Raw genomic sequence first — 18,885 nt, forward strand, 5'->3', positions numbered from 1 at the left:
CGCCCTTCGGGCTCTCACCTCTATATAGACGATGCGCCTGAGAGTGTGATGATTCTGAATGAGGAGCAGATTATCCCCATGAGTAGGCGAGTCTCCCTCATTCTTTTGGGATTTACTCTAACCATACGATGAATTAAGGAATATCCTTGAGAGATAGTGGTCCTGATGACAGTGGGCAACCACATTCATATCCATCCCATGTGGCGGAGAGCTAGGGATGAGCCTATGAAACAGGCATTAGGGATATGATGATGGAGACATAAAGATTGAGTCCTGCACCGGATCTGCACAAGGGTAGGAAGAAGCTACAGAGATCGAGTGGATAGAGATCTCACCTACCCTGATTGATGTAGCACAATTTCATTCTCGGCATGAAGTGGCTATAGACCTGTTGAAACCAAGGTGAACTGGGGGCCATGTTGATGGAGCTGATTGTAGAGGGAGAGTGAACTAAAGGGAACCAGGATTATCCAGCTGGGTGTCACTCAGATCAATGGCGAAATTATCAGAGAAGGAGAGTATTCCTTTGTGAGCTGCAGAGCCTGAGGAGCAAGGAGAGGAGGAGGAGAGAAAAAGCTCATTCCCATTGGTTCAGCCTCTTCATGCAGTGAATTTGAGATGTCGTTCAACCTTCGGTGACTACCACCTGACAGAGGAGCAGGCACCAGATTATCCTGAAAAGAGGGAGTATCCCTATCTGATGTGAAGGCCTATAGTTACCCTCAGTACAGAAAAGATGAGATTAGAAAGCTGGTGGAGAAATGTTAGAGGGATCCATTCGCCAGTGTGAGCCCTTTGCTCTAGTCCATTATGCTTTGAAAAAAGAAGGATGGAGTGGAGTCTGTGTTAGATATAGCTCTCAACAAGGAGACTGTGCCTGATTAAGTTCTATCCTAGTGATTGACGAGTATGTGAAGCACATGAGCAGCCTTGTCATCCAGGCGATCTGAGGTCAGGCTACTCACCAGAAATCAGGATCGGGAAGGAAATGTGCAGAAGACGCCTTCATGGACTTATGACCCTGACGAGTTCTGGTGATGCCTTTGGCCTCACCAACGCACCCCACAATTTCCAGGCCTTATGAACCGCATCTTCAATCCACACCGCCGCAGGTTTGTGTTCGTAATTTTTTATGGCATATTCTAACTCTTATAAGCAGACTGAGGATAAAACACCTAAGCACCTGAGAGTATGTTGGAGTGCTGAGGTAGCATCAGCTTGTAAGCGCAACTTCAAAAAGTTGACTTCGCTCAGCACGGGTGTGCAGTACCTGGGGCATACTGATATCCCATGGAGGTGAGCTGCATGCAGAATCAGTCCAAATAGAGGCATGGCATGGCCTCAACCCAAGCATCTGTGAAGGGCTCAGAGGATTCTTTGATTACAGGCTATAAGGAGGTTCGTAAGGGATACGAGCCACCATAGCATGGCCACTGACAGAGCAGAGTTGAAGTAAGACAACTTTTTATGGGAGAATCAGCTTCAGAGGCTTTTGGAAGCTAAAGAAGGTCCATGACGTACATCCAGTGCTTTCTCTGCCGGACTTCAACCAGGTTTGTGTGGCAGACAGATGCTTCATGTTATGGATTTCGGGCAGTGTTGATGTCAGAAACCACAGGCCCATAAATTACTTCAGTCAGTACTATTTCGTCCCGGTAGGCTGAAGTCTTTTCTACGAGAGAAGCTGATGGCTTATTGTACTGGGCATCCAGAATGTGGAGACCTATTATTAGGCAGACACTTATTGTCATACTGCATCAGATGAGCATGAAGTACTGTAATATACAGTAGGATGTTACAAGTAAGAGCACCAGATGGTGTTGCCAAGCTGCTGGACATGATTGAGATCCATCTACCACCGGACTAGAGAATAACGGAGCGGATGCCTCTCACGCTTTGGAGAGCTCCAAGGCGATGCGTATCAATCCAATTACTGATAGAGGGAGCATCAAAGATGAGAGCATTCAGAATGAGAGCTAAGAAAATCAAAGAATTGTTATCAATGGAACACATCCACCCAGGGGCTACCAGTTGTGGAAGAATGTACTATCAGGAAGTGAAGTGTGATTCCAAGGTCTTCCATGCCACATTCCCCAGCTGCTACGGAGTTTCATGGAGGCCATAGGCGAGGATCAGGAGTCAAAAAACTTATAGCCAGTAGAAACGCTGAATTTTGTACTGGAAGGATGAGGAAATATGCTAGAGGAGATGTGCGAAGATGTGATTATCTGCCAGCGGATCAATGTACCTGAACGATGGCACCAGAGGCATTACTTACAGCCTCTGCCCTATCCAAGAAGGTTGGGAGAGAGTATTACTATGATTTCATTTGACGGGCTCCCCAAAATCATGAAGGCTACACAGCTATACTTGAGTGAGTCGACAGGCTGAGACAAATATGCTCATTTCATTCCCTTGAAACCCTACACAGGCGTGTCTGTAGCAGCAGCTTTATGAAGGGAGAAGTTCCGCCTGCATGGATACTATAGTCCATTCTCTGATAGGGACAAGGTGTTCCTGAGCATTTTTGGAGGGAGCTATTTTAGGATGCATGGGAGACAGTATTGAAAGAGGAGCACAGTCCTACCAATCCACAGACCTGTATGGCAGACGGAGGTGTGTGATAGGAGCTTGCGAGACATACTTGAGTTGTCTTTGTGTCTGAACACCAAAGCAGTGGGCAGATGACATAGCTTTGGGCCAGAATACTGGTATGAATACCTCTCTTTCACCTCGGCTACCAAGATGCACCTTTAAGGTATTATATGGAGAGACCCCCCACATTTGGTTACCACTACAGCTATAGTTAAGTACCCCCTTCCGAGTATCTGCCAGGGACAAGCATATTGAAAGAGAAAGAGATCATGTGGGGAGCTCAAGAGCATTTACTAAGAGCCCAGCAACTTATGAAAAGCAGCGCGGACGCGCAAAAGAGAATATTAACAGTTGCATTGGAGTAAGTCACTTGAAAGCTGCCGACCATACCGGCAGAGGACTATGGCCCAACAGAAGACATGAGAAGCTTGCAGAAGTATTTGGCCTTTTGAGTAGAGAGAATGGAGTGGTGCCGATAGGAATTGAGGTCCTCCAACAGCCAGAATACACCTTCGTTTCTCAGTCTCACAATGAGAGATGTGGGACATGCAGTGACCAGACTGCCCAGCACATCTGAGGGCGGACATGGAAGTGACATTTGAGCTTACGGTGGAAGATATGCGCCACAATGAAAGGGAAAAGGATGAGATTATGTGGACGGCCTTCCAGACTACACACTTGGGACCCTATAGTGGGTCAGCAACAGTTCCCTGACTTTCACGTGAGGACAAGGATTTTGAGAGGGGAGAATGTTAGCCGGCACTGAGCCGGCTGGACCGTCCAAACGACCTCCACACAACTCGAGGCGGAAAAACCACGGCGGGCGGGAACCGAGCGGCACTCGAAAGGCTCATTCGACGGGCCAAGAGATTTTGGGAGGAAATTTTGAATCGAGGGCGTTAGACATTTTGTAAAACTCCTTTATGGTTAATTAGAGGAGAGGAAAAGGGATTATCTTGCATATGGAAATTTTTCTTGAGATCTATGTTCTTCTATGTTCTGCTCTTAACTACGGCTAGAGATTTGGAAGTTTTCCTTCCTTCTCGAATCGAAGGAAAATTGATTCCTACTTGATTCTTGGCTTATATGGAAAACAATAATTGCTATTCCTACGTTTCTCTCAGTTCATCCATTTTTCACTGTTTTCCTGTGCGGGACAACAACTTGCTTGGAGAGTTGCATCAGAGGCGTATAGGAAATACTTAATCTCAAGTATTTCCTATCAGATGACCATCTATAATCTATCAAAAAAATCTCTTAAAAAAAATTGGTATTGATGAAATCCCTTGGTTTGAAATGACTCTATCACCACCTGCGTCAGAAGCTAACTCCATAATGTGGAGCAGAAAATAAAAAATTGTGCAAGATGAACCCATGGAGAGAACCAAGTAACCAACTCATAGTTACAAAGATTCAATCATGTCACTACGAGAGAATTCTGTCAATCTGAATAAGAATGTTAATATTTTTTCTTAATTATAGTAATAAGCAGATGTTTCTCTACTTCCATGTTCTAAATACAATCCATCACAGAAAAAATCAAAGGATAAGTCTTGGACCTTCTACTACCTTTCCCCATATAAATCAAAAAGAAATCAGATTACCTTTCAAAGGCAATGGCATCTTCCTACATTGGAATACAGCAATAGCAATTCTAATATTTTTCCCCCCACAAGAAACAAACCATTAGGCAAAATGAATCAAACAACATAGTCTAAAAATTTACGATAAAGTAGGGCTTCTGCCATTCTGATATTGAAGCCCTGTAGGGGTTGATTTATTTACCCATAGCACGTAGCACAAAGAAGCTGTTGCCGGATTCAAGTAATCACAAGTAATACCCTACTACGTTATAATAAGATAACTAAGTCTATTGAACAAGTAAAACATGCCAAATTAAGCATAAATTTGGATTACATACACCATGGAAGCAAAGTCCCTACCTGCCCACAAGAATCTTACCAACACCATTGCCTGCGGCAATCTTTATGATGATCTGTATTCCATAAGCATCACAAAAGCATAAACACACTGGTTGAAATAATCACAAGTTTCAAAGGAAACAAAAGAAAGGCGCAACTCAAGGAAATATTATGATACCTGTGCAGCCTCCTGGTTGAAATACCGCCCATCGCCTCCAAGGACCAGCAGTCCATCCTTGAAGTCCTCAGGGTTCAAAGAGTTGAAGAGTGCCTGTGATCGGAAAAGAAAGACACGTATAAACATCACCTTTTTATCGCTCTCGGTTACCCCCAACTGCAGAAAGAATAAAAAAATAAAACCTGTATCCAGTTAGCCAAGTAATTCTCCTGTTGAAAAACCTTGACCTAGAATCGCAGGCAGCCACATTGAAATAGACAAACACTAGATTGCTTCGTCATTTTGACAGTGAAAAAATCTCTCCAACAACAGAGCAAGAAATTGAGAAGCTCCTCAAACCTTTTTCCTGAGACCGCTCGTCCCAGTTTTCTGCCCTTCAACTGGCTTCGTAGGAATGGACTTTATCTGCAAAACCTAGAAGTCACTAAATCGATGAAAGAGAGGAATGAGAGGACCGATGAGACGAAAACCTTAAGATCGGCAACAGTAGAATTTGTAGAAGAAGCCATCACGTAGAAGCGAGAAGCCTTCTGAGCAGTCTTCAAAGATAGCAGATTGTGGCGGCCCAATACAGTCCCGGCCGCCAATGAGACAGTACTCGCCGCCATCAGCGCCGGGTGAACAGAGAAAGAAGCGAGCATGCGACCCTCCGCACTAAATCTAAATCAGTGCGGAAAAAAATTGGATCAGATTATCTCATCAAAATTTTATCGCAAATCAATTTTATCATATATTTAAAAAATATTGTATTAATTATTTATAAATATTTAATTATTTAATCCTAAAATATTAAATTTATTTTTTATACATTAAATATCTATTACATTTCAATTTTCTTAAGTTCAATATAATAGAATTAGTCGGAATATTCAAATATAATTTTTTTCTAAATTAATACACTTGGACACCCGTAGAACTCCTTTCCAAATAAAATTCAATTTCTGAAATATCTTCAATATAAATATATCTTTCAATATTCTTAGCATACAATAGCTTCTTATGCTTCATTTTGAACGATTTTTTTACTATTTTTTTAAGCAGCAATTTTTTTTAATTATAGTATAATATTTTTTAGTTTAAGAAATTTTTTTACTAAATGATTGCTTAAGAAAACAGTAAAAATATCGTCCCAAATTAAACCTTAGTTGATCCTCATGGTCTGTCATAGCATCACAAGCTCATTTCTTATGCATAATTTTTTTTATTTTAAAATTATTTGCATGATAAATAATTGCCTTAATTAATTTGATAAAAAAATTCTTTCATCGTTCTTTCTTAAATATTTTCTAATTCATAAAGTCATGTACTCATAGTCCTGTATTAACCACTATGTTCACTATAAGTATGGCGAGAGTAGTTTCATTATGTTTGTTAGAGAGATAGAGAACTTAATGTCTTGACTTTGAACAAATATCCAACACACATACAAATAATGTGAGAGAGATTCTAAGAATCATAAAAGACATCAACATTTTTATATGGAAAATCCTGAAAAAGAGAAAAACCATGGGGTCTGACTTAGTTAAAATGAAGTCTCTAGTGTTTGTAGTCGATTACAAATGTTGCCCTTTCGGGGGAAGGCATTGCCTCAATGTATCATATAGTGCACATTACATAGCGGGGTTAGAAGAATCTAGTGATAAGGGAGTCATTTTGAGAATGTTGGTCTGTTCATTTGGTTGGTAGGGCTATATTTTGGAAATTGAGATCAAAGAGATTGTAGACGGCGAGCAAATATGGTTAATGGACCCGTAGTTGGCGAGCGACGGTGGTCGGAGGGAGTGTGGTCGGCGAGCGATCAAGGTCAGAGGGACCATCGTCGCTGGGTGATGGAGATTTGAGGGATCGTTATTGACACACGATGGTGATCAGAGGGACCCTAGTCGGAGGGCAATGGTGGTCGAAGGAAACCTCATTGGTGAGCGACGGTGGTCGGGGGCGACTGTAGTTGGAAGGCGACGGAGGTCTGAGGGACTATATTATTCGGGTGACGTTGGTCGAACAGACCGTAATCGGTGGGCGAAGGTGGTCGGAGGGCTCCTAGTATGTAGTCGACGGTGGTCGGAGGGAACGTAGTTGACAAGCACGAAGGTCAGAGGGACTGTAATCGACGGGAGACGGTAGTCGAAGGGAGCGTGGTCGGTGTGAGACAGTGGTCGGAGGGAGCGAGGTCTACGAGCGATGGAGGTCGAAGGGATTGTCGTCAGTAGGTGGCAGATGTCGGTAGTCAGATAACGGCTGATAGCCATGGGGAAGTATGGAGGTGGTCGGGTAAAAGTCTGACAGTGGACGATAGCCTGTTTGTAGTCCGACAGCAATTAACGGTCGGGCGGTGGTCCGATGATGGTTGAGTGGAAGTCCATTGGCGATCGACAACCAAGCGGAAGTCCGGTGGTGGCCAATAGTCACACGGGCGATGAAAGTTCGTTGGCGGTGGTGATGGAGCTCTTGAAGCTTCAAAACTCTCTCTAATCTTTAGCCAAAAGGTCCCACATCACGTAGAGAGTGTGCATCTATTTATATATTTTCATGAGTGGCACACCCCATAAATATAGAGAAGATCCGGGGTACGTTTGGAGTGCTCCATCGGAGCGCTTGTGTTGATTCCCCATATTATATAGCATTTTTTATTGTTTAAGTGCCTTAAGTGTTTCAAAATTCAACGATATTGGACTCGTTAATTGGATTCATCTCGCCGAGCCACTCGATTTGGCTATAAGCATGTCATGTTTGAATATTATTTGGTCTTCTAATTTAGGCTTTGAATATTCCAAATGTGCTTCAGGCCCACAATTTGGACCTATTTGGGCTCAGATTGGATTGACTTTAGTGTCGTTGGGTTCGTTTCTTTGAGACGTTCAGTTTGAGTATAAATTTGCTGAAATTGGAGTTCAGACAATCCCGAATTAAATTTTGGAAATTTTCAACTTGAATATACCCAAGATTCATGCGGGATGAAGTCAATTTTTGGTAACGTATCAATGTTCAGCAATGGCAACCCCAAAAAGTGAGGGTGGAGAGAGTGTGTGAAATGGATTAGAACTTGTAAAAAAATCAGAGAAGCCCACTCTATTTCATCTAACTCTGAATGAACTAATATCAATTGGATATAACTTTCTTATTCATGGTTTTGAGAAAAAGAGAGAGAGAGAGAGAGAGAGAGAGAGAGAGAGAGAGAGAGAGAGAGATAAGAGAGAGAATTTGGTGAAGCATGTTGATCAAATAGGTGAAGCTCCATCATATTGGAATCAAATGAGATACTTTTGGTTTCCTTATAAAAAGGTGCAGAGTAAAATGTAATACAGTGTAAAATGAATTAAATGTATTTGAAATGTTTGGAGTTATTTAGATAAGTGTATAAGTATAATTTTTTTTTTGACTTGAAGCAAAATGAATATAGTGTAAAGCTTAAAACTGATGGTAATCGACGACCAATGGTAGGGGGGATGGTAGCTTAGGGTATTGGCTAGTGGGAACAATGAAGTTAGCTTGCAATGAAAAAAAAAAGAGAGAGAGAGAGAGAGAGAGAGAGAGAGAGAGAGAGAGAGATAAATTGATTTGAAATCACTAGAAATTGCATTAGAGATTATAAAGAAAACTGATTAAGCGTTGTAATATAAATTAATGTTTCATAAGATTGGATGCTTTAACTTAAGAATATCAATAATATAAGGGCAATTAGTTACAAGGTAGAGTAGCATTCTCTTGAAAAACAATTTCATTCATAAAGATAAGCTTAAATACTATAAATAAGAAATCCCACAATTAACAATTAGAAAAGTCACCTTTGAGTTTTCCTCACTCGCGTTCTTTAGTAGGGGCTAGCGAAAAGATAGTCTCAACAAACCGAACGATGCCACCAAAGTTGTGAAGCACCTATGGTTACTTCAACAAAAGTTCATCGGAGGAGTTGTGTGAGGACGACCAGTGATTCGTCAACGTCCGGTTGGAAGGTTGTATGCTCTTTTCCTCTTAGAGATACCAATCACGAGAAGAGAAAACCCAAGAGATGAGAGAGGGAGGGGTCGGCCAAAGAGGAAGAGGGAGCTTCTTGGCCAATATAGGGTTAGGGTTTATGTAGGAGGAGAAGGAGAATAAATCTGAAATCAATTTCATATTTAGAATTAATGGATGGGAGGGAAATAAATATGAATTTGAATTTGAATTTCAAATCCAAAGCTTGGGTGGGTTAAAGTGGAGATAGAAGGGGAATTGCATAGTGGTGGTGATGTTGGAATTGATAGGGAAAAATTAAGCTTCAAATTCGTTACTCCACTTTTGGAAGGATGTAAAGAAATCCAAATCCAATTAGATTTAAATCGGGCTTAACTTTAGGGACTTTCCTAATTTAGATTGTCCCAAGGCTAACCAAGAGGGCGGGGGGGGGGGGGAAGGGGGGGGGGGGATGTTGGAATTGAGAGGAAAAAATTAAGCTTCAAATTCGTTACTCCACTTTTGGAAGGATGTAAAGAAATCCAAATCCAATTAGATTTAAATCGGCTTAACTTTATGAACTTTCCTAATTTAGAATTGACAATTTAGGAAAGTTTTTGAAATTCAAAATTTAAAACTTCTTTCAAAATTATATCAGCTAAATCAAGGAGGTTATTATGATGATGGAAATCATCATCAAGTCAGTTGGATTGGGCCGGCGGCATGCTTGGAAGTGGGAGTGGCCGGTGGTGGGGAAGGATTACTTGGTGGCTAGGAGGTGAGGGGGAGCTTTGGGTAGCCGTCGGGTAGGGAGGTTGGGTTTGCCGGTGTGACGCCCCAGGCATCCATAGTGAAAATCAGCTTTTTAAGGATTTTACAGCCGGTGTGGGAAGTGGGGGAGGAGGGAGGAAGCCGTTGGCTAGGGCAAGGGGACGAGGTCGGCAGTTTGGAGCAATGAAGTCGATTTGGACCACGAGCCCCGGACACTTTCGACGATTGGTGGGTATTGCTTTTGTCCACACCTAAGGACTTACCCACTCAAGAACCCACAAACTCAAGCGAGAAATCAAAAAAATTTATTTCATTCATCAATAATCCTAATACAAAGGCTAAGACCTTATATACAGGTCTCCAAACAACTACAAAGAAAAAAGACGGGAATGCCCTCAGGGCTACAACTCACAACACATAATAAATAAGGGTATAAACGGTTAAACTCAAATAAAACAACTAATACTAAACATATATAAAAAATAAAAAACTTCTAATCGTAGCCGTCGATCTACGATGCTTTCGGCGATAAACATTCCATAATCTCTTGCTGATGTCCATATCAGAAATTGGTGAACGATGTTAATCAAATAGGTGAAGCTCCATCATATTGGAATCAAATGAGACGCTTTTGGTTTCCTTATAAAAATGAATTAAATGTATTTGAAATGTTTGGAGTTGTTTAGATAAGTGTTAAAGTATAATTTTTTTTTATTTGACTTGAAGCAAAATGAATATAGTGTAAAGCTTAAAACTGATGGTAATCGACGACCAATGGTAGGGGGGATGGTAGCTTAGGGTATTGACTAGTGGGAACAATGAAGTTAGCTTGCAATGAAAAAAAAAAAGTATTATAAAAAAAACTATTGAGTTTATGATAAATCAAAATTAAATTATGAAATGAAAATATAAACAAAAAGATTTTACTTTATATTATTTTTTTCTTCAAATAAAAAAGAAAATTTTCATATCTCCTGCATGTGCATGCATCCATTTCAGCAAATACATGTGCATGCATCCATTTCAGCAAATCAAACTGCTGCTTCTAAGTTCCATTAGACGTGATGTGTTAGTGGTGACACTTGAATAACCAAGTAGAGAGTATTCTTAAAAGGAAAATGTAAATCCAATGGTTGAGGAATTTTATATGCAGGGAATTGGCACGAATCTTAGGGAGGCATTATACGAGTTACGTGATCCAACAGATCGCTGCACTCTGTGACGTTTACCGGCTTGTTTCTCTCTCCAACGCCTAAGCCTCCGCCCCCACGAAAAACAATAGCAGAAATCACAAATCACAAAATCCACATCCCCAGTCTACGAACATCATCCACTCGATCCCAATTCCCAATCAGATCAGATTAAATTAAGGTGCCGCAGCGCCGAATCATTCTCCAATTAGCCCTCCCCAATTCGTCTTCTCTCTTTTCATCGTCTCGCGTGCTTCTCAGCGAGCCCTAGCAAAGCGTACATTTCCTTTTTTCTCTGGTATTATGCTTTCTGTCACGGATCTGTTCTCCCTTTACGACCTGCAATCTTACCGTTTAGTTTTTTATTCTTTTTTCAAATCACTTTGCGCTCCGCAGCTTTTTTATAGTCGATTTGATGTCATGCCAACGGTGATATTCTTTTGTTTTCTTGATCGAGGGATCTTATTTTTTGTATGGATGGGTAATTGTCGTTTGATTCGAATGGATGGGTAATTGTCGTTTGATTCGAATAACTGTGTTCTGCACAGCGGATCGACTTGTTTGTGATTGCGTTGATGAAGCTGATTTTGTTAAATTGAGCGGATTTCTTTTGGTGGTGGGACTAATGTTGTGAGTGCACCTGTAATTAATGAGCACTGTTGATGCTTAACTTGGGCATTGAATGAAGCAGGAAGCTTTAAGAACGTTGAGTTGGGGAGATTGAAGGGGCTGCGTAGTGTTTTGGTTGCTGTGGCACAGTGTGTAGACAATGGCTGTCTTTCCATGTAGTCTACTTAGTGGGTATTGGTGCATACCCTCTATTACTGTGAAATTAATTACTGCCATTTTATTGCCACGATGTGTAATATTAAGAGGGTAATTCAGAAAGCATAAAAGTATGCTGGCGCAGAAGTGCACTTCCAACTAAACAAGGTGCTCTTACAATTTTTTTCCTGAAATGGTTCGGTAAGAAGCGGGCAATAATTAGACTTGATATTGTCTTTCTTTTTGTTGAGATATTATATTATTGAGTCTGTTACCATCGGTCTTGTTTTTTTTCCCATCTTAAGGCTTCCTTTGGGACGGCTTTGTTACTACTTCATAAAACAACTTTTAAGTATAAACTTTTTAATTTTTGAACTAGAAAGCTAAAGCAGTAAGACACCCCCAAATGAAACTTAAGTTCGCAAGGTGCGATTTGTTATAAGAAGCAAGGTTTGAGCCCAATAACTTGGCGATAACTTCCAAGATTTTTTTCAGCTGGATTAGTTAACACCCACAACGTGTTCCCACTGGTCATGTTATTGAGTAGCCTTGATTTGACCTCGCATTCTAAAATTTAGGGTTGTTTGGTTAGGTCGCTTATTGCATGATTAAAAAAGAGAGGCCTAAATATGAAAATTTTAAAAATGGTGATGAGTTGTTTTTTTCTCGACAATAGAAAAGATCCATTGATTATAGGAGATGAACACCAAATGCTGATGCTGCTTCTTCTTACATGGTAGGAATACAAAAAGTAAAAGTTATAAAAAAATAGTTGTCAGGTATAAGAAACTACATCAATTACATCAAATGAAAGTGAAATGGACTAGAACATGGAGCTTGGTGGTGGCTAACAACAAATATTGTAGCATCATTCATAACTATAATCTATATTTCAGTCAGAGTTATCGTAGTTATAATAATCCTAAGCCGAAAACCTAATAAATTCTAACATTTTGACATATATCTTATCACAACATCATTTCTTTTTTTAGTGGAAATATCCTTTTAGAAGCGAATGTCTCAAAAAGATCGTTCTTATTTGATTTCCTTCTAGCTGGCATATAATTAATACAGGACTTGTTTGCACATCTCTATATATAAACAATAAGAATCTGAATTCACAAGCTTAGTAAGTTGAACAAAATGGGGAAAAGGGCACCTGAGTGGGAAGAAAAATCTCAAGGGTAAAATCTCTACCAGAAAAACATTCCCCAAAAATAAGATCTTATCCTTCTGGTTCGATAGTTTGATCCATCTTGTCATTTTTGAGAGAATTGACATTTCCTGGATTTTGAGGAACTGGAATTGGGTCAATGGTAATATAATCATATAGCTCGCCATTTCTTGATTTTTTTTTTTGAGGAACTGGAATTGCTATTAGTGTGCAGAGTTGATCAGTAGAGCATCAGTAGGGATTTCAGTATATGTATATCCCGTGATGACTATAGACAAGAATTGGTTGGTTTAGTTATCTTGTACAGGAGCTGTAGACAGAGCTGTCAAAGAGTCAGCAACATTATATACCATAGGAAGCTGTGGAAACTTGATTTGTTGGCTGATAATAACAACAACAATTTCATTTTTTTTTCTTTGCTAGTAATGGCAACTTGATAATTAGTTTTATCAGATGCTTTATGTTAAAGATGAAGAATGAAGCAGTTTGTATTTCAAAGGTTGGTCATGTTGCATGTTAAATGATTTTTTTATCAAGTTGATTAGCAAAGAATGAAGAAACTAGCTGTTCGTGTAGTAAAAACATGTAAGGACAAATGGTTAAGTGAATACAAGGATATGTTTGTGGATCATAGGTGGGGACATTTTTTTAATCCTACACTTTTAGAAGTTCGTTGTTAAGATCTATCAGGGACCAGATAGTTTTATAGACCATAGATAGAGTTGATTTTTCAGTTTAAATGAGTACATAAATATTGGTAAGGCAAGGAGATAAAACCAATGTGAAAGGTCTTGGATGGAGTAGGAGGCCATAAATGAAGTTTTCAAAAAGTATTTAGCTGAATTAGATTGATATAGTGCAGTAATTTGCAAACAGAGATTATTAATAATGATGATGTGTTATAGTAGGGATGCAAATAAACCGGGCGTTTAACAAGCTGCTTGTGGCTTGGCTCGTTACAACTCTTTCATGATCATTTGTTTCATTAATCAAACAATTTTGACCAGTTTTTCAAAAATATTCAATTGTTAAATAAACAAACTTGAAAACCTATGCGTTTGACTCGTTTATATTCATGAGCAATATCAATTAAAGCTCGTGAACAAGCTCGATATAAAACTCATTAAGAAGTTTGATTAAATCTTTATTTTGTATATTTTCAGATAATTTTTAGTTTTATTATAATAAATGATTCTTATTTTATAAAATAGAATGAATTTGTTTATGAACAAGAGGTATTTGTTCATGTTTGCTATATATATTTTTTAAGTGCTCTTCAACTAGCTAGTTTATATGAAGAATCATTTTATGAGCTCATTTGCTTGTGAAGAAGCTCGTTTAGTAGCTCGAAAACACTCACTAGATATATTCGTGAACGGGCTCGTTTGGTAGGTAAAAAATATTCTTTAGATATGCTCACATGTATGCTCTTGGTAATTGTTTATTAGTAGGCTCGATAAGGCTCGCTTGTCTTGAAATTCCACTGAGCAAAGGGGGGCGGGGTCTACAGTTGCATCGAACTGAGCACATAATATAATATAAATCATACAATATGATTATTCTAAAGTTAAAAAATCATAATTAATGCAAATTGGTTCTATTAATTTAATTAAAAAGGCACATCTTATACTACACCATGCATTGTATAGTATGATATGATACATTACGATACACATCGTATGGTATGATACACATATGTACCATACACATCGCATAATAAAATCCTAAGTTAAATATTTATTTATCACATTTAAACTAACTTTTTCTGTTTGAAATGCCCTATATTTCCTGTTGCAGATTAGACAATTCAACTGACGTTGAACTGAGCTAGCATGTATAAAAGAAGATACACTTTGATATAAGATGCCATATCAACTGCTGCATATAGTATTATTCATTCAATGATTTATTTTTGCACACCTTCTATCCGTACTATCTTTCGTATATTAACTTTTTTTTTTAAATTTTTGCACACATTCAATGATTTATTAATTTAATATACTTATCACTAATATATCATATTTATGCAAGAAACTTAATGGAATGTAGAGATATCCGAAGATATTATGGAGGTTGCTGAATATTACACTTTGGAGAGGTTAAGAAAATATTTGGAGTAGGAATTGTATAGTATAAAGGGTTGAAGATAATAGCATTGAGATGAACAGGAATAATAATATGAAGATTGATATTAATTAAATAATTTTTTAGTATTATGATGATAGTTTGTGTTTATGTTTTTTGTTAGTATTAATGAGAATTTTAAAGTCAATTTTAGAAAGAAATGGGTGGATTGCTATGGTGTATATCCGAAGAAGCGACTATGATTATTCTAGCAAAATTAGCTTACAAATTCTAATAAATTCTAAAAAGTTGAGTTCTAAGGGGATTCATGTTGAGAATGAGATCATCATCACATTTTTAGCCTTATCATAATTATTTTGGGGTCTATTTTGAGTGGTGCAGTCGGTTTTAAATCAATTCAATGATTTTTTTAAAGCTTTTTATGCTACTTTTGGTCTACTGTTTTCCTTCATAACCCTTCAATGTTAATTTAACAATTTATGAATGTTGTTCTTATTTTAATTGCACACGTCCAAACTAGTTAAGTATATTTTCAATTATTTTATCTTCAAAATATGCTACTCATGTTGCCTCTATGATAATTTATTAACCTTTTCTTTATAGTTTTGCAACATATCCATCCACATCTTCATATCTGTCATGCTCAACTTGGCTACCAATACAATTTTGCCACCATCCGTAACTTTAGAGAATTCACATATATATGTAAATTCTTCGGTGTAATTGATCCAAGGTTTTTAAAGCTATCATTTTATTTTCTAGTTATAATGACTAATAATTACTAAAATCATACCCACTTAAATTGCACATAATATATTTTATTTTTATTTTACTAATCTTAAGCTTTTTTCTAAATATTTTGTTAATTGTTCTAACTTTTCATTTATTTCAATCGTTTTCTTATTATAATAATATCATTTTCAAAAAACATACATATAGGCACCTCATTTTAAAAGTCCTTCATAAGCATTCCTTTAACTAATAAGAAATTCATATGAACTTATTGATAATCCTTGTTGTACTTCTGCTAAATTAATTTCTTTGATTACTCTATAGCTTCTTCTTCTAATACTGGTCAATATTTTACCATTTTATTTTTAACAATGAGTATAATATGTGATTGGAGAAAGTAATGTTTGATTTCATAGAAGCATTTAAACTTGCAATTACGAACGTATACTTTAGGTGAAGGATCAGCTAATTACTTGAAAAGGCTTGCTTTTAATTCACATATACTACAACAACGACAACAACATCAAGCTTTTGTCCCACTACGTGGGGTCGGCTACATGAATCATTTTTCTCCATTGTGCCCTGAATTACATATACGAACTGAAAAATTAGATGCAACAAGAGCTAAAAAAATTACAAAAGATTGTAAGGTCTTATAAGGAGAATCCTACTTTCTATTTCCTGATTTACTAATTAACTCTGTTTTTTTTATTTTTTTCTTTACATTTAAATAGGTGTTCTTGCGATAGGAAATGAGTTCATTAGATGCAACAAGAGCGGAGCTTGCTTTGTTGGTATTGTACCTCAACAAAGCCGAGGCTAGGGATAAGATTTGCAGGGCTATTCAGTATGGGTCAAAATTTTTGAGCAATGGACAGGCAGGCACTGCACAGAATGTTGACAAATCAACTAGCTTAGCAAGGAAAGTTTTTCGACTTTTCAAGGTGAGGTTTTTGTTTCTCAGAAATTATCAACTGTTTTTATTCTTCTGCTTGAGCACAATGATTTTTATCTGGCGGACGTGCAGTTTGTGAATGATTTGCATGCTCTGATAAGTCCTCCTGCTCAAGGGACCCCTCTTCCTCTCATATTAGTTGGAAAGGTACCTGGTTTTTTCTCTTTTTTTTTTCAAACATTATTTATATCTATGGGCTATTGAATCTGTCTGTTTAAAATTCACCGGGCATCTTGCAGTCTAAAAATGCTCTACTATCAACTTTCTTATTCCTGGATCAAATTGTCTGGGCTGGAAGAACTGGGATATACAAGGTTCAAATTTCCTTCTAAAGCTTTACCCCAAATGAGTATTTGGTGATTTAGGATTTGTTTGGGACCACTTTCTTTCTGATTCTTGAACCAGCTTTCTAGTAAAAAAAAATTTTTGTACTAGAAAGCTGGTTCAATAATAAAAAAGCAAATCGTCCCAAACGAAACCTTAAAATTGGATGAATAATTGATTTTCTTCCTTTAATTTTCCAGAACAAAGAACGCGCAGAACTGATTGGTAGGATATCCCTGTTCTGCTGGATGGGTTCTTCAGCTTGCAGTACTCTAGTCGAGGTTCGAGCCTCGTTTTTTTTTTTTTTAAATTTAAAGTTTATTTTTCTTTTTAAACATGAAAGATTTAAACATCATTTGTGATCCAAGATTGATTTGCTTGTTTCTAGTGCATATAATCTATTGTTTTCTTACATTAAACGTTTAAATTCCTTTACTACAGCTAGCAGAGCTTGTGAGATTATATAACTCCATGAAAAGGTTAGAGAAGGAGCTGAAAGGAGAAGATAAACATGGAGTATGAAATGTCAATTTTAGTGATATCTAATACATGTCTGCTTGTTTATATAATAAAACTATTAAATGCTTTTGGCCATGGTGAATTTCAGAATCCACAATACCTGGTAAAGGTCAAGCAGTCAAATGAGAGGCTTCTGTCTTTGATCAAATCATCTATGGATATAGTGGTTGCTGTTGGGCTGCTTCAACTGGCTCCCAAGAAGGTTACTCCTCGTGTTACTGGAAGCTTTGGTTTCATTACCTCCCTCATTTCTTGTTATCAGGTAGGCAGCTTAATCTTTCTTTCTTTAGTTCGTTTTTTTTTTTCTTGTAAATGTAGTACTTCGTTTTCTTTTATTTTTACATTCTTGTACGCCTTTGGTTCAGCTACTTCCTGCTCTTGCAAAGTCGAAGGCTACATGAGAAGGTCAGATAAAGCCACCATTAATGTTTATTTTTACAATTTCTATCTCATTTTAATTAGACCGTTGAAAATAGAATAAAGCTTTGTTTGGGCGGATTGAAGCTTTTTAGAAAATTGCTGGGGGAGGCTTTCTTAATGCTTTATAAAGCAGCTTTTTAGTACAAAAATTTTTAGTTCAAATTTTTTTTTTTTACTATGAAGTTGCTTTAGAAAGGAGTAAAAAAGCTGTCCCAAACGAGAGATATTATTCTGTGCGGATGCCGAACGAAGCTCTACATCCGGATACCAACCAAAATGAGCTACATAAGCGATACCGAGCCGTAGTACCAAGCAGTAACAAGCCCCGGTACCGCGGTACCGAGCCGCAGGATTAGTTATCCGGACGGGATTCGGCTTCCGCACAGAATAATTTTTTCCCAAACGAAGCCTAAATCTGTCCATAATAACTTGATACCCGTAATCTGATAGGTGGTTCTGCTTGAAGTAGTGATTCAGTGAAGGCAGTAGCTTTGGTGGTGCTGAATTTGCATTATGCGGTTGAATATGTATAATCAGAAACAACCTTTCCACATTTAGAGAAGGATTGTTATATCTAAATGCGAATCAATCAAAGCATTCTATATTTGATAAGGAAATGCAAAATTTCTTAATGATATAAATTCTTCATATTAAGAATTACTGTTTTTTTTTAATACTCTTCTGCGAATGTGATTTTGACTGCTTTATGTTTTGCCTTTATGTTCTGGAGGCAGGGCAGATACTTTTTAGTACAGGTTCTAATGGGAAAGATGCTATTTCATGCAAACATGTTGATGATCTGTATAATTGTAGAATAATTGCTTTTTTATGTTTTCTCACTGGACTTGCTACAGAACAAATTAGGCTTTCATTTGTTCTTCCTTTAAATAAGTTGTATAAGCAAAAACCATTTTCAATTGTGCCACAGCAAACACGTAGGCTTCGTTTGGGACCGTTTTTTTACTGTTTCTTAAAGTAGCTAGTTTCTTGGGATGAACTAGCGAGCTGTTGCATTTGTTGAAAAGGGTAAACTTGCTCATTAAATATTACATGGCGAGAAGTGTAAATTTTGTTTGTAAGAGGATCAAGATAGTGATATCCTTTTTGAGAGGACGCTTATCCAATAAATACACATGGTTTAGATAAAGAACCAAGTTTTGATTTGGTGCAAGGACGAAGCCATGGATGGCAGAGACATCCAAAAGTTTTGAGATGTGTATATGTTGGTCTTTTGAGAAACAGAGATTCATACTGATGTCGCACTATTCACAAAACCTATTTTTTGACGAAAATGAAGATGAGAAAATGGAATATATATATAT

At 37.8% G+C, this 18,885-nt stretch overlaps 2 protein-coding genes across 11 annotated transcripts; one reads left to right on the forward strand and one right to left on the reverse strand.

The window, feature by feature from the left end:
- Nucleotides 1–4,434: 4,434 nt before the first annotated feature.
- On the reverse strand, nt 4,435–5,386 carry LOC110097343 (phosphoglucomutase, chloroplastic-like). The gene is made up of 5 exons (XM_020823648.2): nt 5,166–5,386; nt 5,035–5,100; nt 4,878–4,922; nt 4,696–4,788; nt 4,435–4,591 (listed from the first exon to the last, which is right to left on the reverse strand). Exons 1-5 carry the CDS (start codon nt 5,334–5,336, stop codon nt 4,535–4,537), a joined length of 432 nt encoding a protein of 143 aa, XP_020679307.1. The 5' UTR covers nt 5,337–5,386; the 3' UTR covers nt 4,435–4,534.
- Nucleotides 5,387–10,622: 5,236 nt separating this feature from the next.
- On the forward strand, nt 10,623–18,612 carry LOC110097344 (peroxisomal membrane protein 11C). 10 transcript variants are annotated; one of them, XM_028694135.1, is made up of 9 exons: nt 10,623–10,887; nt 16,077–16,289; nt 16,373–16,447; nt 16,540–16,614; nt 16,825–16,905; nt 17,066–17,140; nt 17,232–17,405; nt 17,509–17,548; nt 18,014–18,237. In XM_028694135.1, the coding sequence occupies exons 2-8, from the start codon at nt 16,098–16,100 to the stop codon at nt 17,542–17,544; spliced, it is 708 nt and encodes a 235-aa protein (XP_028549968.1). In that variant the 5' UTR covers nt 10,623–10,887; nt 16,077–16,097; the 3' UTR covers nt 17,545–17,548; nt 18,014–18,237. The 10 variants fall into 10 exon arrangements, with proteins under 10 accessions (XP_028549968.1, XP_028549970.1, XP_028549969.1 ...); XM_028694137.1 differs by having other exon boundaries at nt 10,623–10,866; XM_028694136.1 differs by having other exon boundaries at nt 10,623–10,866; nt 16,080–16,289.
- The last annotated feature ends 273 nt before the right edge of the window (nt 18,613–18,885 follow it).

Source organism: Dendrobium catenatum, unplaced genomic scaffold (assembly GCF_001605985.2).
Source record: "Dendrobium catenatum unplaced genomic scaffold, ASM160598v2 fragScaff_scaffold_403, whole genome shotgun sequence".
Classification (NCBI taxonomy): Eukaryota; Viridiplantae; Streptophyta; class Magnoliopsida; order Asparagales; family Orchidaceae; genus Dendrobium; species Dendrobium catenatum.